Consider the following 22,510-nt stretch of genomic DNA (forward strand, 5'->3'; position numbering starts at 1 on the left):
ACAAAATCATTTCCATTGCCATGAATGATATTGCAAATGTACATGGAAATTCCAATGGGAAAGACTATGAGAAAAGTTGGGGAAGACTTGTACTATGAGAAATGTACATTTCTAATCGACTTTACATAGGAAAATTTTCTTGTTTCACGGATGGATGGATCCATGGAGGTACTAAAAATTTAGATCATTCGAGTACTCTTAATGTCGCATCTATTAACTAGACATAGTTGGAGTGAAAATTGACGATGTTGTGGAGTTTTGTGTGATTGTATAAATTTGTGATACAGTAATCTTTGTTCATTGATGGCGCATATATTATTTTCGTTATTTAGAAATGAATTAACTATGAAGGAAATTCTCCGAAATAGGAAATGAATCAACTATGAAAAGAGGGAGTATATTTGAGTAGAGTTTTTAGTATTAATAGTTACCTACTTCGTCGATTTTGTAGCACATACATATGAAATAACATAAAAAACATTGCATTTAGTGTGGAAGAAAAAATGATAGTAAAATATAGGAGTAGTATAAATTGGTGCTAAAAAGGCCTTGTACGAGGCAAATTGTCATACTTGACAAAATCCGATCGATTGTTGTTACAAAATATAGTTAAAATCGAAAAGTTCATCTACTATTTAGATCGGTAAACAAACTTGAAATTGAAAGCTTTAATTGAGAGCCAAAGTTTATAGTTGTTCAATATTCATGAATTAAATCGAAAGTAGCATCCCTATATTAGAAACCGTAGAGATTTGTTAGGACTAAATTCCTCAACTTTGTGTGTTCTTTCTTGACCAATAAGTTAGTGTTTTTTTAGAAAAAATGAAATCATTTTATTCCATTCATTCCATAAAAAAGATACTCCCAAACTTATCTAAAATCATTGCCTCAATTATTCATATAAGAAATTTACAAAATAAAATATAATTTGAGTAGTGATACGCCACCATTATCTATTTTACTATTCTGAAAACATAGTTCAAAATTTCGTCACACACTAAAGTGTGTTTGTGCGTGTCTTGAGCAAACCCACAAATACAATTTTTTTTTCCAATGGCGGCAAACACCAAAATATTTCTAACGACTTCCCGAAAACACCCCCCTCCCAGTAAACACACAAATTTCGCAATGGCGCCTTTTTCCACAGTATTTGGCGCGGACGACTTGTTTGGAAATAAAGCCCTTTTCCGTAATTTCGCACTCCCGCGCGTCTTAGGGTTTTCACAATCGCCCCCCCAAAAGAGCACTTTCTCCCTCTAGAATCTCTGTTTGTCGGTTTTCCCTCTCATCTCTCAATTTCTAGCCGAATTTCTCTTCCCTCTCCCAACCTTTCAAAAACCCTACTTCCCTTCCTCCTCTCCTCAACATGTGCCTGCTGAGTTAGAGAAAGGGTGAGTGAAAGCCGAAGTTCTCCGTTTTGCTTAGTTAAGTTGAGAGACTTCACTTCAGTGAAGATCACTTTTTCACTTCGATCGCGGCCTGTTATCGTTTTTTGATCCGGTGTTTAAGCTGTTTCGAGCTCCAATTACTGCTTCTACTTCGTTTCCGTCTCCAATTTTGCCGGATCATCGCGTCTCCGAGGTGCGATCTTAGTTTGATCGATTGAGTTCGTCTCAGATCTTCGATTACAGTACTAGCTAATGATGGATCTGAGCGATAAAGTAAGTGATCGCCGACTATGATCAGAATGCGACGATCGCGATTCCGATTTCTGATTTTTTGTGTGTGACAGTGTGTGTGCTTATTTTGCAGGGATCGGAGTGTGAAGAAATGAGTAGCCAAACACCTACTCCTGATAGGGTTTCATCCGACGGCTCAAATGTGAAGACATGTGTAGACTGTGGTACCTCCAAAACCCCCCTATGGCGCGGTGGTCCAGCTGGACCCAAGGTACAACTAAACCCTATTTCCGATCTTATTTACTGCACATTTTAGCAAAGTTTGGTAGTTTCGATAATTAGATAAATTAAAGGGCAAAACTGACATTTCACGTGACAGACATGTATGTCGACTAGGGCCCCCAATTTTATTAAGTTTCGATCTTTGATACCTTATTTTAAAATTTTAAATCTTTGGTAGGTGAAGTGTAATTAGTTCCCATCCCCATGTGCTTATCACTGTGTGTAGTGCGTTTTTTTTTAAATCTTGAGTTGTTGTTTTGCCTGCAGTCACTCTGCAACGCATGTGGAATTCGCAGCAGGAAAAAGAGAAGGGCATTGATGGGAGTGACAAAAGAAGAGAAGAACACCAAGAAATCCAGCAAAAGTTTGATTAGCAACAGCAGCAACAACAGTTGTACCAGCAGCAGCGGCGATAGTACCCCAGGGAAAATTGGGGATTTGTTCAAGAAGAAGTTGTGGGAATTTGGTAGAGATGTGGCGTTGCAGAGACCGAGATCGAATACGAATAGGAGGAGGAAAATGGGAGAGGAAGAGCAAGCTGCGTTTCTGTTGATGGCGTTATCGTGTGGATCGGTTTATGCTTAGGGGAGTTGTACATAGTGGTGTAGTTGTTGTACAACTCTTCCGTTTTTTTTGCCCTTGGGCTTTTGGTTTGAGCGAGTGAGAGAGAAGGCTCGAATGGGCTTTTTCGGAATGTAACCCCCTTTTTAGAGCATAATATCGAAATTTGTTCTAATTTAATTTTGCTTATAAATTAATTAGTTTTGCTCTTCGGAGATTCTTGTTAGTTGTTGTTGGTTATATTCATGTTTGTGAAGAATAATGATCAAGAAATGAATTTAACGTTATATGTAATGTTTTATTGCACAAGATTTACATTGAAGGGATTGAAATAGATTTAGCAGTATAGGGCCATGTAATAAAAAAGATACTGAGATGTCCAATTTATATTGTGTCTGTACTCTATCCATATTGGAAAGATTGGAGGGAAAATGCAGGGTCCAAAATTTATGTTGTTGGCAAACCATTTTCGTCCTCAAAAATTTGATCTCAATTTTCCCTCCCAAATTTCAGTTTGGATATTTTAATTTGATCTTGCCTTGATGTGAATTTAGTGACAATTTTTCTAGTTGAGAAGAATATTAGATGTTGTAAAAGCATCCACCACACTCTATTTTCCATATCCATTTACAGTTTTACACCCACAACCGATCCATATAGTTTACATGTATAATTATATACTCGGACTATAAAGAGAGTAAAATATTTCAAATTCATATCTCGTCCCGCTAGTCCCATGCAACACGGCTAGCACCCGTCTCGTTTATGCAGGACAGGCTAGCAAGCCAAGCCCGCGTTGCTTATTGCCATTTCCATATGAGTCAGCCACTCCACCATGAGTCCAGCTCTTAAAGATAAAGTATCAAATTTTACACATTACTTATACTTGGTATTTTTTTTCCACTTTCTTTACAAGACATATCCACTATAATCCTAATTTCAACCAATCAACAAATGCTTTTTGAAGTCAAACTATTCAGCCGCTAAGGGCACCCGCAACGCTGTGCCGTTGCGGTTCCTATGCCGTTCCGGCGGAACGGTTCCGCGGCGGCACGCGTTGCGGGGTGCGTTCCGTCGCCGTTCCGTGCCGTCGCCGTTCCTATGCCGTGCCGCGTTCCGTTCCGGAGGAACGCGGAACGGAACGTTCCGCCACGCGCCGAGGCGACGTGGCGGCCTCCCATTCGACGCGTGCAGCCTACTCGCTGCCCCGCGAGTGGGCTTCGTCCGGTGACGCAATAATTAATTTTTTTAAAAAAAATTCGAATTTAATAAATAAAAAAAAATTAAAAAATTTTGCAACGGTAATGAGACCGTTTTTTTTATATCCGTTTTTTATTTTTTTTTAATTTTTATTTTATTTATTTACTTTATAAATACTCCTATTTCATACTCATTTCAATCACAAACACACATCTATTCCTCTCTATTTCCACCCCAATTTTCATCTCAAATCAACTATATTTTCCTTTTCCCAAATTTAATCAAACTAATGGATCCTTATGAACAAATGCGTCAAATATTGGAACAATCACTTGAAGAAGATCGACGACGGGAGGCGGAAGAAGCCGCGCCACCCCAACGACGCTCCCGTACGTACATCCATCGTAACCGGGAGGAAGCCGCCGCAAGGTTAGTACGCGACTACTTCTGCGATAACCCGGTTTGGGGAGATACGTACTTCCGTCGCCTTTTCCCATAATCCAAAATACCAATTACAATTTGGAGTGTTTTAATATGGCCTACCTACCTACCTTGTAAACAATTAGCTTTAAAAAATTAAGATTCCTTCAAAATTGTTTAAGTATTTGTTATTTTATTAGATTGTTCTTGTTTTTTCTTAAAACAAAAAAAACAAGTGGAAGGCAAGAATGCATGTAAATGGGGGCGAATGCTTATCTATTTTAGTCTATAGATTACACGAAAGTAATAAATATATTTATATTTTAAGACAAATCATCGGCATTTATCAATTTATATTGCAAATACATTATTACTATGCTGACCTTGTAATTAAGTAAATAAAACTAATAAAATTTGCACGTCTAGGAAGTCGTTTATAAGTGAATTTTTATGCCAATATGTTCCTAGTGAAAGCACAAGTGATTACATAGTAATACTGCGTTCAGCTCATACTACTTGCATTTTTTTTACGCATTTTTTTAAGCCTGTCTCAAACTACTTTCAATATTTATATTTTAAGTAATAATTAGGATATTCAATTAAGATATTAGAATTTGTTCTCTTATTATATTAAAATACTAAATTCAATTACTAATTAGAATTACGATCTAAGAAAGAGTGAATAGCATAACACGGGGGAGTATGATGTTTTCATATATATTTGCATTTTACTTCGATTTTAATGCCGCAAATTTGTAGGGCATTGGGTATTGTGTTAATCAAATATTTTTTGGACCTGTCAGTTTGGGCCTACAGTCCAATTATCAGAACCCAATTTACCAATTCCTAATTTTCGTTTTTCCTTTTTTTTTGAAAGTTATACTATTTGTACTGTAATTAAGTGTGAAATAAACAATATGATATAGTTATTGAAATTTTTTTTTGTACGTGGACACTTGTCGTTTTCTCATTGGGCCCCACACATATTAATTGCCATCCAGCTAAGGTTACCTTTCACTATTTACAATTATCACTAATACATCTTCCTTATTTAGATGTAAAAATAAATGACTTTTTTCTATATACTAATTGAAAAGTGTATTTCATGTTGATGAGTTTCACCAAATTCATTTGCTTTTTTACTAATGTTTATGTCCTAATTCAATCTTTGCTGTAGAGGTCTTCGAAGTACTGAAAAGTTTGAGGTATCAACGCAGTAATAAATATAAACACCATCTTTTAATATAATAGTAATTAAATTAAAAGCTTAAATACTTAATAGAACAAATTTTATTAGGTTTAATGATGATGTGGCGAATTTTTGATGGGAGTAAATGCAAGTAATAAATGATCACAACACGGGAAATTACGTGGTTCGATTTACTGAGGTAAATCTACGTCCACGGGAAGAAGAGAGGGCAAATTTGTATTGCTTGGTCTCGCTTACAGATTACAATACTGATTTGCTATAAGATTCAGGATCTAGAGAGCTTAACCCTGGTCTATCTGATCTAAGTTCTATTTATACATTCGAACTAAGATCGTGGTTTGCAGCCCTGGTAGTGGGGTTGATAACTGCTTAATACCACTAAATAGATCGTGGGTGTAATGGAGGTCGTGGAGATCCTGCATGGGTCCACTATCTCCTTGTTCGGTCGAATACTGAGACCGAACTGCTGAACTTTGCCGATCAGCTTTTGCCGATCTGAGAGTTGAGCTCGATTGGTCGGCTTTTACCGAGCTATAGGCTGTGACCGGACTCTTTGGTTGTGCCGAACTGATATCAGCTTTTGCCGATCTGAGAGTTGAGCTCGATTGGTCGACTTTTACTGAGCTATAGGCTATGACCGAACTCTTTGGTTGTGCCGAACTGATACTCTTTCTTGGGTTTTGGGCTGATGGGCCGTCACTGCTATTGGGCTCGCAATTATTGTTTAGTTGTTTAGTCCGTATCCCATCACCACCCCCCCGAAAAGCGAAGTGAATCACTTCGGCATTTTGGATAAGTATAAGGGGGAGGCTAACGTCAGGGGACGTGCTCCGCACGTGTCTGCATTAAATGTGACAGCAAATCCGGCCAGAGAATCCGGAAAAAGTGGGATTTGAAACGGTGCGACGAATTTGAAATGCCTTTGCGAATCCGATAAATATTTCCTTTCTTCATCATTGGAAACACTTTTGCGATTATTTCTTCTGTATTCTCTCCCTTTTTCGAAAAATTTTCTTCCGCTTCTTCAAGACTTTCTTCAGACTTTCGACCATCAGAGAGTAAGAATCATGTCTTCTTCTTCTGAATCTGTTTCTGAATCAGGTAGCGGTAGGAAGGGGGGTAAGGGGTCTTCTGGCCGGAAGAAGTCCGGGGAGAAGACGGTAGAATATTTTCCGAGCATTTTGAGTAAGGATACTGTGATATCCTTACACGGAAAATATTTTCTACCTGGGGGTTTAGTGGTAATTCCCTACGACCTTCATAGGGCTGATTCGCCGCCGGAGGGTTACGCCACCGTTTACGAAGCCTGCTTGGAATGCGGGCTTCGTTTCCCTCTTCCCCCTGCCTTTGTAGAGCTTCTTGATTTTTTTCAACTCCCTTTAGGTCAAGTGACTCCGAATTCTTGGAGGCACTTATCGGCCTTTGCCGCCGAACTGCGTAGATTAGGAAAGGATCTGTCTCTGAGGGCAATCCTTAATTTCTTTCAGTTTAAGAGGAAGGGATCCTGGTTTTACTTGATCCCTTTACAGCCTTTTAGAGCCTTTTGTAAAACCAAATGGCCGAAATGGCAAAATCGTTTCTTTTTTTACAATAGGACAGCGGCTCCGGGCTTTCCCTGGAGAGGGCCGAAGTCCGTAATTCCTCATCCTCGGTTAGAACCGTTGAACGAGCTCGAGGGCGAGCTCAATAAGATTCCTATGATTAGGAAACAGTACTCGGAATCTGAGCTCGTCAAGGGTGACTTCGTGTTCGATATCTCGTCTTCGGACGAAGAGACTGAGGGTGAGGATTTCTTTTTTATGCTTTACTGCTTTAACGACGAAGACTAACCTTGTTTTCTTGCTTTTTGGCAGTGAACATGCTAAACAAGCTCGGTCGCAAATCCTCCGAATCTAATGAGCCGGAGAGACAGAAAGCCACCGGCTCGGCGTCTGATGCCGAGAAGAATCCGAAAAGGCAGAAGACCTCTTCTTCGGATCCAAAAAAGCCGGAGTCGACTTCGGCAAAGGGGAAGGGGAAGACTCAGAAACCCCCAAGAGCGCCGGAGAAAGACATTGTCTTGGCGGCCCCTTCGGAACATGTCTGTGAGCCTTTTGCATGGCCAACGGACTTTGTAGAGGTGAATTCTCTTCTTGATTTTCTGGCCTTGCTTTTTTCCTAGATTTTTTGTGGCCCCTCTGTTGACTTTTTCCTTTTTCCATTTTCAGAGGAACAATATGCTCTCCAAGCTCGTCCAACGATTATGCTGAGATGCAGAGGAAGTTGAATGCTGCTCGTCACCAGGCCGAACAGGCTCGGGCAGACTTTGAGAAGGCAAGGGCCGCTAGGATCTCGGCTCAGGATGAAGCTCAGCGTGCCAAAAACCAGCTCATCATCCAGAGAGAGCAATCTAAACAGAGGGAGGCTGCCGCCGTGGTTGCTCAGGGGGAGGCTCTCAGTGTTTTCGCGGAGAAACTCTTTTTGAGCAATCAATTTTCGGCCTTTATCGGTGATCTGCTGAAATTGATGACCGATAACGCTGGGCAGGGACCCGAAGTCGTCCTGCAGCTGTATGGCCGAGAGACTTCAGCTCGTCTCCAGAGTCTGCCGCTCCTTGAGGAGCTTGCTTCTTCCTCGGTCCTGCTCTCTGCTGAAAGAGTCCGTAACTGCCGCGCTGACCGGGACGAGAACATGGAGGCCATCTTTGCCTCCTTGGGACCTGTTTCACCCGCTTCAATCTTTAACGAAGAGGGTGGGCAGGAAAACGAGGCCGGCAAGGAGACCGAGCAGACGGATCAGCAGGCCGGCGACGGGCATGCCGAGCAGAAGGTGCAGCAGATCGGCGATGGGGGCACCGAGCAGGCTGGAGGGAGTAGGGAGGCCGAGGCTGAAGCCGAAGTAGACAAGGAGAAGGAGGCTGAAACCCACAGAGGAGCCGGAGACGAAATTGGCGGAGTATGATTTCGTCTCCCTTCTCTTAGTTTAGTTTCTCTCTCTCCTTGTAAAATGGCCTTGAAGCCCTCCTTGTGTAAAAAATTTTTCTTGTGAATGAAAAAATTCTTCTTTCTACACTCGTGTCTTCTTTATAGCTTTTCGTAATCTCTTTTACTCCTGTTGTGGTTTACTGCCTGCTCGGTAAACTGAAATGCCGAACTGACATAGCTGCTTTGTATTCTTAACTCTAAGGAGCTGGAGGTACTTCACTGGAAGCGGCTATACTCTTCGGCTTTAAACGAAGCTGAGAAAAAAGCCATAGATGACCAGGTGAAGTATGACGAACTCTTGGCTCGGTTAGTGGAGCTGGAGTCCAACAATAAGGACTTAAAGTCCATAAAGAAAGATCTGGAGGCCGAGCTGAACACTGTCATCGCTGAGAGGACTGCATATGAGGATTTCATCTACGGGCGCGGGGGAATGACCATATCTGAAGTTCAGAATCAAGTTGATGAACTGTGGGAGGAGCTTCATGTACTCCGGAAGAACAATGCGCTGGAGAGCTCGGCTTGCCAACAAGTTGTGAAGTCATTGCGGCGCTTGGCTTCTCGGTACGACATCATTCTTTCCCGGCGTCCCTCAATCGAGAGATTCCTTAGGCGTTTCCCGCCAACAGATGCTCACACTCCAACTCAAACCTCTAATCCACTTGCTCAAGATTCTACTCCAAACCAACAACGGACTCAGGATGAACCGGAAACGTCAAGACGAGAACGTACTCCAAGTCAACAACGGACTCCGGAGCAACCGGAAATGTCAAGACGAGAACGCCCTGAAGTTCGTAGAGGAGTTGTGATTATGAGTGAGCAAGATCAGCGGATGCTTCGTGAAGAGACTCTTCGCCGCCGAGGTGCTAGAACTTCCCGGACTCTGGGAAGGGGCGGTAGGTCGATCAGAGCATCTCGTCGACCTACTTATTCTTCAACTGTTCGGAACACCCGAACTCAGCATCATGAGGATTTTTTGGATAGGTGGCTCAACTTTAGCAACCGTGGACAGTAGAATAGTCCTTTGTAATGGTGTAACGCCTTCTCGTAGGGCAGCGAAATTGTATGCCGAACAAGACTTAATAAATGAAATTTTTTCATTTCGCTTCTATCACTGCGTATTTACAGTTCAGCGATTTTTTATTTCATTTATTGTACTCGTCCGCGGTCTTATGAAGAAAACTCTTCTTTGGCCGGACTCGTCCTCAGTCTTATGAAGAAAACTCTTCTTTGACCGGACTCGTCTTCGGTCTTATGAAGAAAACTCTTCTTTGACCGGACTTAGTTTGTGTCCTTATTTGGCGAGTTTTATCGCTTGGATTGGACTTTCCCTTTGTGTCCTAATTTGGCGAGTTTTATCGCTTGGATTGGACTTTCCTTTTGTATCCTAATTTGGCGAGTTTTATCGCTTGGATTGGACTTTCCCTTTGTGTCCTAATTTGGCGAGTTTTATCGCTTGGATTGGACTTTCCCTGGTTGACCGAAGTGGTTTTCGGCTTATTGCAGTCCGTTTCAGACGAACTGCTTGTTTCTTAAGCTGAATTGTGGTCTTGTATCTTCCTTAGAAGCTTGGACTCACAATTGTCTTTAATACATGATCTAAAAAGGGGATCAGCCTTTAAAGATCAATATACCTCAGTAATATTTATAAGAGACAAAACGCACATAGAGACTAAACGCACATAAAGACAAATAAAAAAGACGAAAAAGATTTTAAACTTTTATAAAACGACCAGCATAAAGGACAAATAGAAACATGAAAGCACATATCCCTAGGACCGAACTAGATACAAGACTGACCGGACCTTGTCTCTTACAAATGGAACTTCTTGAGGTTGGAAATATGTCATGTTCGGGGTACTTGTTCTCCTGACATGTGAGTCAATTTATAAGACCCTTTTCCCAGGACTTCTGACACCCGATACGGACCTTCCCATGTGGGTTCAAGTTTGCCCAGCTTTTCTGCTCGGCTTACTTCATTGTTTCTCAATACGAGATCCCCCACTTGAAACTGCAGCTTTTTCACCCTTTGGTTATAATACCGGGTTACTTGCTCCTTGTACTTGGCTGCTTTTATGCAGGCCAGTTCTCTTCTTTCTTCGGCAAGATCTAGTTCGGCTCTCAGTCCGTCATCATTCAGTTCTGTTGAGAAATTGAGTGTTCGGGGGCTGGGTATGCCGATCTCAACCGGAATTACGGCTTCAGTGCCGTACACTAGACTGTACGGAGTTTCACCGTTGGAGGTTTTTGGTGTAGTTCGGTAAGACCATAGGACTTGAGGAAGATTTTCTACCCATTGTCCTTTGGCTTATTCTAACCGAGCTTTTAATCCTTTCACCAAAATACGGTTTGTTACTTCCGTTTGTCCGTTTGCTTGTGGGTGAGAGACCGAAGTGAACCGCTGTTGAATATTCAACTCTTGGCACCAATTCTTGAATGTCTTGTCGGTGAACTGAGTCCCATTATCCGAAATGAGGATATGGGGTATGCCAAATCGGCAAACTATGTTCTTCCAAACAAAATCCAATGCCTTCGAGCTCGTTATCGTAGCTAATGGTTCAGCCTCCACCCACTTTGTGAAGTAGTCCACGGCAACGATCAAGAATTTCATTTGCCGAGGAGCTTGTGGTAGTGGTCCTACTATGTCTATGCCCCATTGCATAAAAGGCCAAGGGCTTTGCATAGCACATAGATCGGTCTGCGGCATCCTTGGGATATTTGCATGGATTTGGCACTTCGTACATTTCTTAACGAGCTGTACTGCTTCTTGTACCATAGTTGGCCAATAATATCCCCATCTCAGAACTTTTTTAGCTAAAGCTCTAGCTCCGATGTGGCTGCCGCACGATCCTTCATGAACTTCTCTAAGGATGTAGTCCGTCTCTTCTGGTCCTACACATCGCAATAACGGTTGAAGGTAGGACTTTCTATATAGGACTCCTTCATGAAGTTCATACCGAAGTGCTCGGCATGTGATTTTCCGAGCTTCTCTCTTATCCTCGGGCAGTTGTCCTTGATCTAGATACTTTGATATTGGCGTCATCCAGTTCGGCGAGCTGGTTACTGAAAGTACCTCAGCATCATCAATGCTTCTGTGCGGTAATTCCTTCACTTTTGAGCTCGGATATGAGGCCAACTTGCTTAAAGTATCTGCTCGGCCATTTTCCGCTCTGGGAATGCGGATTATCCGAAAATAAGAGAAACTTCGGCTAATGCTTTGCGCTTTGTCCAAGTATTTTTTCATCCTTTCATCTCGGGCTTCACTTGTACCCAACATGTGATTCACTATGACTTGTGAATCACAATGGATTTTGAGAGATTTGATAAATAGACTTTGCGCTAACCGAAGTCCGGCAAGAAGGGCTTCGTATTCGGCTTCGTTATTAGTGGTTGGGAATAAGAACCGAAGTGAATAAGTTACCTCGTGTCCGTCGGGAGCGATAAGTAGAATACCAGCTCCACTTCCCGTCTTATTCGAAGCTCCATCTACGAATCCAATCCAACAGTCCGGCGGCTCTACTTCGGGTTCCTGGGGCTGTGTTGGTTCATCATTGGTAGGGCTTTTCTGTTCGGCAATAATAGGGATTGCTTGATCGAACTTTGCCTCTACCAGAAAATCTGCCAAGGCTTGTCCCTTGATGGCTTTCCGAGGTAGATATTCTATTGAATGTTCTCCCAACTCTATGGCCCACTTGGCAATTCTGCCTGATGCTTCAGGCTTAGTCAAAACTTGCCGAAGTGGAAGATCGGTTAAGACGCATACCTTGTGAGCATAGAAATATGGCCGCAGTCTCCTTGCTGCATTTACTAATGCCAGAGCAATTTTTTCCAGAGGTTGATACCTTGTTTCGGGACCTCTTAATGCTCGGCTTGTAAAGTAGATAGGACGCTGCTTTAGGCCTTCTTCTCGTACAAGTACCGCGCTAATGGTTTGATCTGATGCCGCTAAATATAAGAATATCACTTCGGCATCTGTTGGAGCAGAGAGAATAGGGAGTTCGGCTAAATAACTTTTGAGTTCGTCAAAAGCCTTTTTCTGTTCGGCTCCCCACTCAAACTTTGGTGCCTTCTTCAAACATTGAAGAACGGCAGTTGCTTTTCGGCTGCTTGGGAAAGGAATCTATTCAGTGCGGCTAGACATCCAGTTAGCCTTTGCACATCATGTATGGACTTCGGCATTGCCATGTTCTGAACAACTTGAACCTTTAGGGGATTTGCCTTGAGTCCGTCCTTTGAAACCCAACAACCCAGAAACTTTCCCGAATCTACTAAAAAGGTACATTTTTGGGGATTGAGTTTGAGGTTGGCTTTTTTGAGCACGTCGAGAGTTGATTTGAGATTGTCTTCATAATCCAAAGTGCTTCTACTTTTAACAACTATGTCGTCAACATAGACTTCAACCTCTTTTCCGATCAGGTGCCGAAATAGCTTGTCTACCATCCTTTGATATGTGGCTCCGGCATTCTTTAAACCGAATGGCATCTTTTTATAAGCAAAAATGCCGAAGTCAGTAATGAAAGCCGTTTTTGAAGCATCATTCTCATCCATTAAAACTTGGTGGTATCCTTTATACAAATCAAGAAAACAGAAAATTTCGAAGCCTATCAAAGCTTCTACTTTTTTATCTATGTTCGGAAGGGGGTAGCAATCTTTAGGACAGTGCTTATTTAGATCGGTAAAATCTATGCACATCCGCCATCCTTCTTTTTTCTTGATCATCACAGGATTGGCCACCCAAGAAGGATATTTTACTTCGAATAATACATCCGCTTTCAGTAATTGGCGGACTTCGTCATGGATGACTTGATTTCTTTCTGCCGCAAAGAGTCTTTGCTTCTGTTTTATAGGCCGGACTGAGGGATCAATATTTAACCGATGTGTAATTACCTCGGAAGACACTCCGGTCATGTCCAACGGAGACCACGCAAAGACATCTTTGTACTCTTTGAGGAGCTGGATGGTCTTTTCCCGGAGCAGAGGTGTTCCCGCGAAACCGATCTTGACCGTTCTGGATGGATCATCTTCGTATAACTGAACTGTCATCGAGTTCGGCTCCGGTGTGACTTCGGTCATTTCGCCTGCCTCTGACTCCGGCTGCTGTGATTGCTATGCTTGATGGTGCCGATCTGATTGCTCGGCACTTTTAAGCGCAATCTGCAAACATTCTTTTGCTCTCTTTTGATCACCTCGGATGACTGCAATCCCTCCTTTAGTGGGGATCTTGATTGTGAGGTGATAAGTAGAGCAAATGGCCCGAACTGTGTTGAGCCAGTCTCTTCCCAGGATGATGTTATACGGGGACCGAGCTTTTACCACAAAAAACTCGATCATCGTACTGGAGCTAGTAGGCGCTCTTCCCACCGTAATCGGAAGGCTGATAGTACCTTCAGGGCGGGTGTCTTCCTGGGCGAAACTTTTCAGAGGAAGTGGGCCCGGACTGAGCCGAGCTGGATCCACTTCCAGTTTATCAAAACATTCTTTAAAAAGAATGCTAACCGACGCTCCTGTATCCACAAACACTCTGTGGATCAGTTTGTTTGCCACTCCGGCCTGAATGACAATCGCGTCTTGATGAGGAGAAATGGCCGGGACGGGATCTGCATCTGAAAACGTGATTACTTCCTCCTTCTTCAGCCTTTTATGCATAGGCTCCTCTCGATAGACGCCTCTGCGTTCTGCTTTTAGAGACGACTTAGTCTTCCCGGCTGGGAGAGCGTCAATAGTCTGGATTACTCCGTCATATTGCGGCTCGTCATCGTCTTCGGGATCCTGTTGCCTTTTAGGATCCTGAGGAGCGCAGTTCGCACCTCTCTGTTTCTTATTCTTCTTCGGCAGCTTGCTTTGGTATTTTTTTAACGTCCCTGCTTTCACAAGAACATCAATACCTGCTGCCAAATTTCGGCACTCCTCGGTATCGTGACCGTGGTCTTGATGGTAGGAGCAGTACGTATCCTGACTTCGGCGCGTGGCTGATTTCGTCATCCGCTTTGGTTTTTCGAACATATCAGAATGCAGTTCGAAAATTTCCGCTCTCGACTTGTTCAATGGTACGAACTGAGCGGGCGGTTTCTCAAGATCGAGACGTGGTCCCAATCTGCCTTGTACCGGTGCCCTTTGAATTCTTTCAAAAGGAGTTCGGCGAGGAAGCCCCTGATCGCTATGATCGGGCTTCTTTTTGTCTCCTCTGGATGAGCTGTCTAAAGACCGTTTTCGACGGTCCGCCTCATCGGCACGAGAAAACTGGTCCGCAATGTCCCACATCTCTTGAGCTGTTTGCGGACTGCACTCAACGAGCTTTCTGTAGAGAGCTCCGGGCAGAATTCCATTTTGGAATGCCGAAATGACAAGTAGATCATTGAGATCATCTACTTGTAGGCATTCCTTGTGGAATCTCGTCATGAAGTCGCTAATTTTTTCATCGCGACCTTGACGTATAGAAAGCAGTTGAGCCGAAGTGATTCGGGCTTCCGCTTTCTGGAAGAATCTCCTGTGAAAAGCATCCATTAGATCTCTGTAAGATCTAATGCTCCCTTGAGGGAGGCTGTCAAACCACCTTCTTGCGTTCCCGATAAGCAGCTCGGGAAACAGCTTACACATGTGAACCTCATTGAGACCTTGGTTCGCCATATTATACTGATAGCGTCCCAGGAAATCATGAGGATCCACTAACCCGTCATAAGTCATTGACGGAGTTCGGTAATTCTGTGGCAATGGAGTTCTGGTGATATCATCCGAGAATGGAGTCTTCAGCGCTCCATACATAGCGAATCCGACATCTCTCCGGTATGGTGGAGATGGAGTTCTCCTGTGATTTCGGTAACAAGGAGGAGAAGGAACATGTCGGTGGTGAGGATTCTTTCTCCTGGAAGGTGCGACACTACTGCGGTAGTGACTTTCATGTCTGGAGGGGGAGGGAGAATCCGCCGTTTTCTTCTCCGGCTTCTGGCTCTTTTGCAGGAATGTTAAGAACTCATCCTGCTTCTCAGCCAAGAACGACTTGACAGCCTCATTCAAAGCGAGCTGCTGGGGAGGCTCGGTGCGATGACTTTTTGAGTGGTTTGTTCTTTCACCGTGAGAACTGGAGGCAGATTTCTCCCGAGGCTGTTTTCCAGACCTGCGGGCTGGACTAGCTTCCTCACCTTCATCACGGACGGAAGTACGGGTATTATGTGATCTGGTATGCATTTTTTTTTGGTGGAAAAGGATCAAAAACTCGCTTTTATCACAGTTTTGGTTCTCTGTTTCCCACAGACGGCGCCAGTGATGATGTGGCGAATTTTTGATGGGAGTAAATGCAAGTAATAAATGATCACAACACGGGAAATTACGTGGTTCGATTTACTGAGGTAAATCTACGTCCACGGGAAGAAGAGAGGGCAAATTTGTATTGCTTGGTCTCGCTTACAGATTACAATACTGATTTGCTATAAGATTCAGGATCTAGAGAGCTTAACCCTGGTCTATCTGATCTAAGTTCTATTTATACATTCGAACTAAGATCGTGGTTTGCAGCCCTGGTAGTGGGGTTGATAACTGCTTAATACCACTAAATAGATCGTGGGTGTAATGGAGGTCGTGGAGATCCTGCATGGGTCCACTATCTCCTTGTTCGGTCGAATACTGAGACCGAACTGCTGAACTTTGCCGATCAGCTTTTGCCGATCTGAGAGTTGAGCTCGATTGGTCGGCTTTTACCGAGCTATAGGCTGTGACCGGACTCTTTGGTTGTGCCGAACTGATATCAGCTTTTGCCGATCTGAGAGTTGAGCTCGATTGGTCGACTTTTACCGAGCTATAGGCTATGACCGAACTCTTTGGTTGTGCCGAACTGATACTCTTTCTTGGGTTTTGGGCTGATGGGCCGTCACTGCTATTGGACTCGCAATTATTGTTTAGTTGTTTAGTCCGTATCCCATCATTTAACTGTAAAAGAGATTACATTTTCCTAGTCACTTTACAATTGTTATAGAGTTGGTTATAGTAGAATTACAGGTTTAAATATATACAACCTGACAACTTGTGTGTGAAACATATGATCTTCATGAAACATATGGATCATTATTGTAACGCCCGACTTTCCCTTATTCCTTTAAGTTGCTTTTGGATTACTGTCGAATTTTTTTTTTAGCCAACTATCGTTCCGTTTTATTTTGAGAGCCTATGGAATTTTTTTTTTTTAAGAAGCCGAAACATTAAAAAATTATTTTATTTCTCCTGCAGTCAAATTTGAGTCAAATAAATATCTCCCAATCCCATTACTATACGGTTTTCTCCATATCTCCTACTCTCCTTAAAAATCTCCAACAAAATACTTTGTTAACTCTATTTATACTTTTCCTCCCACAATCTCAACAACCTATCGCTCCTGCAGTTTTCTTCCCTTCCAACAAAGGTATAATCTTCCACTTCAATTCAGTGTATACAACTATCTGGATCTTAAACCCATAGCACCATATTTTTTTCTTGTCACAGTTGAGAGGAAAAAAAAATCGAGCAGCCTGTCTGTGAACCCAAATCCTCCCTGCAAATCTCAATTTGTTCTCCTCTTTCCAAAGGTATATCCATTTTTTTTGTGAATCTCCTGCATCCCATTCCATGACATAGCACTTTAGTTCACTGCCAAATCTGGATTTAACTAGGAAATTTCTGAAACTTGACGAATGATGCATTGGTGCTAAAGTTACGATCTTGAATCTACCTGCAGTAATTTTTGGCCCTATGAACCACTTCTAAACTTAAAGAAAAGAAATTGTGAAAAACAGATTTGGAATCTTATAAAAAAAAGGGGGGAGGACTTACCGCCGGGAGAGAAAGAGAGTTTGTTGCTGGGTGTTTTGCTGTCATTTTGATTTGAGCAGATGGAGGGCGTGAGAATTTGAGACGGAAGAGTGAGAGATAGAGGGAGAACGAGGGGAGAGATAGTAGTAGTATAGTGGAGTATATACATGTGTTACGTTGATTTCTTTTTAGTTTTTGACTTTATCCATTTTGTGATGGATAGGGAGTATATAAATAATTGTTAAAAATAAAGTAGTGTGGAGTAAGGTTTAGAGAGAATGAGAGTTTTGAAAGTTGAGGCAGAGAGAGAAGAAGATAGTTACGTGATGATGGGTTGGAGATCCTTATTTATAGAGTTAATTAATTTAGGTCAGTTAATTGAATATTTTCCCGCGCTGATGCCGATCCGAGTTTTTGTATAAGAGGATTTAGAAATTTCCTTTAGAATGAGTTAGGGATTTAAACGAGCACACACATAGCATGCATGCATTCTAATTAGATGTTTTCTTGAGTTTGATGAGTTTATTATTTTATTTCAAAAGGATTTTCTTTCGCAAGCGAGTTAAGGTGAAGTGAGAGAGTTTTCAAGTTAAGAATTGTAAGAGAACGATGTGGGCTTTCTTTTTAAATATGGGCAATGCCCTAAGTATATTTTTATGTGAAAATGATATGAATATTTGTCATGCCGTGTTTTGTTTTATTCTATGGAACCTATCTGATGTGGCTTTTGCCATCAATGGATAATCGAATTCGGGTCTGTCTAGGGAGTGAGTCCCTATTCAGGCTAGTGTACACCTATGGAGATCGTGAGCCGTCTTTCGGGTCGGCCGGTCTAATGACTTGGAATGTGGCCACGTTCCTTGTCATCAATGGATCAGATATGGGAGATAGCTATGGGAAAATGGTTGATCAACCGAATTTTACAATGGAAATGTTTTTAGTGTCTTGGGCGATTTCTAAAGTTAAAACCCCAAGGTCACTCAATGGTGGCATGATAAATACTTTTTATAAAATATTTTCGGCATGAGTCCACAGAGTGCATCAAGTACTCAGCCCTGCATTTCTTTTTAAAAATGTGCAGGTTGAGCGGTGACGAGCGCGGTGGGTGTTGAGCATAAAAGTGAAGAATGTCTATCAAATGTCTAGAAGATGTTGTGTCTTCATACGTAACATTATTCTACTCTCGAAATGCTTCCGCTAAATATTGTTTCTTTTGAGTTGTTGATTGTTGAGATACTCTGATTTTATTCGAGCTATTCCCATTTGTTTCAGGCTATAGTTGAGTTGTGTTGATTTCCCCTTTCTTCCCCGCTTCTTTAACCCTCCCCTAGTCGCGATCAACCGTGTTTTCTATCCTTAGAAAATGCGGGCGTGACAAAGTGGTATCAGAGCAATTTTTCTTTCCGCTCTGGACCCGAGAGTCTTTTTCTGACTTAGTCTAGACTTGTTTCGCTAGACTAAAATAATAATGATAATAATAATAATGATAATAATAAAAATAATAATGATAATAATAATTGTGCATTGAAGGCTCAACATCCCGCTTCACCGCGCTCAATCAAGAAAGAGGTAATTTTTTTTTATGAAAAAAAAATCTTTATGAGAAAGTTTTCAGGAAATGAGATGAGAAGAGCTATGGTTATGAAAACAAAGTATGTTTTTACAATGGGATAGAGGAGCTATGGTATATATAGGTGTGTGTGTGTTTTGCGAGAAGATGAAAATCTACGGTGATAGAAAGATGTATGTTTTGCAATGGGGTGATTTATCTTTTATGAAAAGAAAATTGATCAATGGAAATACTGTGTTTATGAATTATTCGAAAATTTTTGAGTTTCGAGAAAAATAGTTTTAACTTTCTCGTTTGGAAAATTGATCTAGGGAAGTGTGATAATATTTATGTTATGAGGTGCAAAGTATGATGCGTTATTCTATGAAGTGTTTTATACGATGGATGAAAGTTGATGCGAAAGTATATTTTTGTTTTGAGTCAAAACTTTTACTTTAAAAGTGAGATGTGGAAATTTTAGGAAAGTGTGAAAGAGTTTGAAGAAAGCTTTTGTGTCAAAATTTTATGAATGCAAATGTGAGGTGCGAAAGTGTTTAGCTATGAGATGTGAAAATGTTGTGTGTTTATCTTGTGGTATGAATGACGTTAATTGTGGTAGATGTTGAGATGAGAGATGATGAAGTATGTGGCGAACATAGAGTGCTTATGTTGTAGGCTAGATCGAATACACGCAAACCGTAGTTTTAAGTTGAGATAATCTATCACTTTCCCGAGTGACAAAAATGAACGACAATCTGAAAGTGTGGGGCGAATCCCTAATTTATCAAAAATACGAGTCAAGGAAAATCGAAGAATGAGAAGAGAAGTCAGTATTATGATGTATGAAAAGATATGAAAGTGGTGAAGTTGGAATATGAACAACCGTACTAACTCGTGAGCCTATGAAACAGAATGCCACCGAGACGTGGACGTGGAGATGGACGTGGACGTGGAGACGGACGTGGACGTGGTCCACGAGTAGGGCGCAATGGGGAGGAACGGTCCGAGGAGAGTGTTGGAAATCAACCCCCGCCACCACCACCACCCACACCTCCACCTCGAGAAAAAGGATACATCAAGACATTTTTGAAGCAAAACCCCCCACAGTTTGATGGACTTGGAGAGCCACCAAAGGCAGAGGCCTGGATACGCGCCCTCGAGCGTATATTCGAGTTTATGGAGTGCACAGATAGGGAACGTCTCGCTTGTGTGACTTTTCAATTAACTGGGCCTGCCGATTTTTGGTGGGATACTAAGCGAAGGACAATGAACCCCGCACGCCGTGAGGCGCTGACATGGAATGAATTCAAGGAGGAGGTGTACAACAAGTACATTCCCATGAGCTACAGACGGGCAAAGATAGTTGAGTTCCACACCCTAAAACAAGGAAGCATGACGGTGACGGAGTACGACCGTGCTCTCTGTGAAATGACCCGATATACGCCCGAGTTAGTAGACACAGATGAGAAAATGGCTGAAAAATTTCGTTCTGGCCTTAGACACGAAATAAGAGTAGCCGTGGCCAGCCGTAGAGGAGTTACATACTCCGAGATTTTGAGTTGCGCTTTAGATGTGGAAGAGGCACTGCCAAAGGATGAGACGGTAGCGAATCCTACACCACCAACACCACAACAACAACATAACTCTCAAGACAAGAGGAAATGGGATGGGGATCAGGGTCCATATGAAAATAAGAGGCAACAACATATCCAGACTGCTCCCAATCAGAGGGGTAATTTCCGACCTAGGATTCCTCCATGCACTATATGCTTTAGGAACCACCGTGGAGAGTGTAGACTCAAGTTTGATGGATGCTACAACTGTGGTGGAAATGGCCATTTCTCTAGAGATTGCCCAAGTAAGAATGTTGGAGTAGGTGTAAGGCAAAACGACCAAGGACCACGCCCACAACTTCAAGCAATTCAAGCCGACCCAAGAGGAGACCCAGCTCCACCCCCAAACCAATAGTAACATTGTGGTTGCAAGGAATACGCTTGAGAATTTGAAGATAAGATGGAGAGTACTAGGAAACGTTTAGTTATATTTTTGCAAATTTTGGGACGAAATTTTTGTTAAGATGGGTAGATTGTAACGCCCGACTTTCCCTTATTCCTTTAAGTTGCTTTTGGATTACTGTCGAATTTTTTTTTTAGCCAACTATCGTTCCGTTTTATTTTGAGAGCCTATGGAATTTTTTTTTTTTAAGAAGCCGAAACATTAAAAAATTATTTTATTTCTCCTGCAGTCAAATTTGAGTCAAATAAATATCTCCCAATCCCATTACTATACGGTTTTCTCCATATCTCCTACTCTCCTTAAAAATCTCCAACAAAATACTTTGTTAACTCTATTTATACTTTTCCTCCCACAATCTCAGCAACCTATCGCTCCTGCAGTTTTCTTCCCTTCCAACAAAGGTATAATCTTCCACTTCAATTCAGTGTATACAACTATCTGGATCTTAAACCCATAGCACCATATTTTTTCTTGTCACAGTTGAGAGGAAAAAAAAATCGAGCAGCCTGTCTGTGAACCCAAATCCTCCCTGCAAATCTCAATTTGTTCTCCTCTTTCCAAAGGTATATCCATTTTTTTTGTGAATCTCCTGCATCCCATTCCATGACATAGCACTTTAGTTCACTGCCAAATCTGGATTTAACTAGGAAATTTCTGAAACTTGACGAATGATGCATTGGTGCTAAAGTTACGATCTTGAATCTACCTGCAGTAATTTTTGGCCCTATGAACCACTTCTAAACTTAAAGAAAAGAAATTGTGAAAAACAGATTTGGAATCTTATAAAATAAAGGGGGGAGGACTTACCGCCGGGAGAGAAAGAGAGTTTGTTGCTGGGTGTTTTGCTGTCATTTTGATTTGAGCAGATGGAGGGCGTGAGAATTTGAGACGGAAGAGTGAGAGATAGAGGGAGAACGAGGGGAGAGATAGTAGTAGTATAGTGGAGTATATACATGTGTTACGTTGATTTCTTTTTAGTTTTTGACTTTATCCATTTTGTGATGGATAGGGAGTATATAAATAATTGTTAAAAATAAAGTAGTGTGGAGTAAGGTTTAGAGAGAATGAGAGTTTTGAAAGTTGAGGCAGAGAGAGAAGAAGATAGTTACGTGATGATGGGTTGGAGATCCTTATTTATAGAGTTAATTAATTTAGGTCAGTTAATTGAATATTTTCCCGCGCTGATGCCGATCCGAGTTTTTGTATAAGAGGATTTAGAAATTTCCTTTAGAATGAGTTAGGGATTTAAACGAGCACACACATAGCATGCATGCATTCTAATTAGATGTTTTCTTGAGTTTGATGAGTTTATTATTTTATTTCAAAAGGATTTTCTTTCGCAAGCGAGTTAAGGTGAAGTGAGAGAGTTTTCAAGTTAAGAATTGTAAGAGAACGATGTGGGCTTTCTTTTTAAATATGGGCAATGCCCTAAGTATATTTTTATGTGAAAATGATATGAATATTTGTCATGCCGTGTTTTGTTTTATTCTATGGAACCTATCTGATGTGGCTTTTGCCATCAATGGATAATCGAATTCGGGTCTGTCTAGGGAGTGAGTCCCTATTCAGGCTAGTGTACACCTATGGAGATCGTGAGCCGTCTTTCGGGTCGGCCATTCTAATGACTTGGAATGTGGCCACGTTCCTTGTCATCAATGGATCAGATATGGGAGATAGCTATGGGAAAATGGTTGATCAACCGAATTTTACAATGGAAATGTTTTTAGTGTCTTGGGCGATTTCTAAAGTTAAAACCCCAAGGTCACTCAATGGTGGCATGATAAATACTTTTTATAAAATATTTTCGGCATGAGTCCACAGAGTGCATCAAGTACTCAGCCCTGCATTTCTTTTTAAAAATGTGCAGGTTGAGCGGTGACGAGCGCGGTGGGTGTTGAGCATAAAAGTGAAGAAT

At 41.8% G+C, this 22,510-nt stretch overlaps 1 protein-coding gene and 2 long non-coding RNA genes across 4 annotated transcripts; all 3 read left to right on the forward strand.

Moving 5' to 3' along the window:
* Window positions 1-1,140: 1,140 nt before the first annotated feature.
* LOC121793465 (GATA transcription factor 15-like) lies at window positions 1,141-2,688 on the forward strand. Of its 2 annotated transcripts, none has more exons than XM_042191476.1 (3): window positions 1,141-1,581; window positions 1,753-1,890; window positions 2,169-2,688. In XM_042191476.1, the coding sequence occupies exons 2-3, from the start codon at window positions 1,771-1,773 to the stop codon at window positions 2,484-2,486; spliced, it is 438 nt and encodes a 145-aa protein (XP_042047410.1). In that variant the 5' UTR covers window positions 1,141-1,581; window positions 1,753-1,770; the 3' UTR covers window positions 2,487-2,688. The 2 variants fall into 2 exon arrangements, with proteins under 2 accessions (XP_042047410.1, XP_042047409.1); XM_042191475.1 differs by having other exon boundaries at window positions 1,150-1,661.
* A 13,844-nt stretch (window positions 2,689-16,532) lies between these two features.
* Window positions 16,533-18,159, forward strand: LOC121795594. Its single transcript, XR_006049585.1, has 3 exons — window positions 16,533-16,644; window positions 16,725-16,807; window positions 18,112-18,159. It is a non-coding gene; the product is annotated as an uncharacterized LOC121795594 (long non-coding RNA).
* A 2,770-nt stretch (window positions 18,160-20,929) lies between these two features.
* On the forward strand, window positions 20,930-22,510 carry LOC121795746. Its single transcript, XR_006049626.1, has 3 exons — window positions 20,930-20,996; window positions 21,076-21,158; window positions 22,463-22,510. It is a non-coding gene; the product is annotated as an uncharacterized LOC121795746 (long non-coding RNA).

This window comes from Salvia splendens, chromosome 3 (assembly GCF_004379255.2).
Source record: "Salvia splendens isolate huo1 chromosome 3, SspV2, whole genome shotgun sequence".
In the NCBI taxonomy this organism is placed as follows: Eukaryota; Viridiplantae; Streptophyta; class Magnoliopsida; order Lamiales; family Lamiaceae; genus Salvia; species Salvia splendens.

Coding starts and splice junctions, on each gene's coding strand:
- LOC121793465 (XM_042191475.1), top strand. CDS start 1,641: ATGATGGATCTGAGCGATAAA. Junction 1,662..1,752: donor TGATGGATCTGAGCGATAAA/GTAAGTGATCGC, acceptor CTTATTTTGCAG/GGATCGGAGTGTGAAGAAAT. Junction 1,891..2,168: donor GTGGTCCAGCTGGACCCAAG/GTACAACTAAAC, acceptor TTTTGCCTGCAG/TCACTCTGCAACGCATGTGG.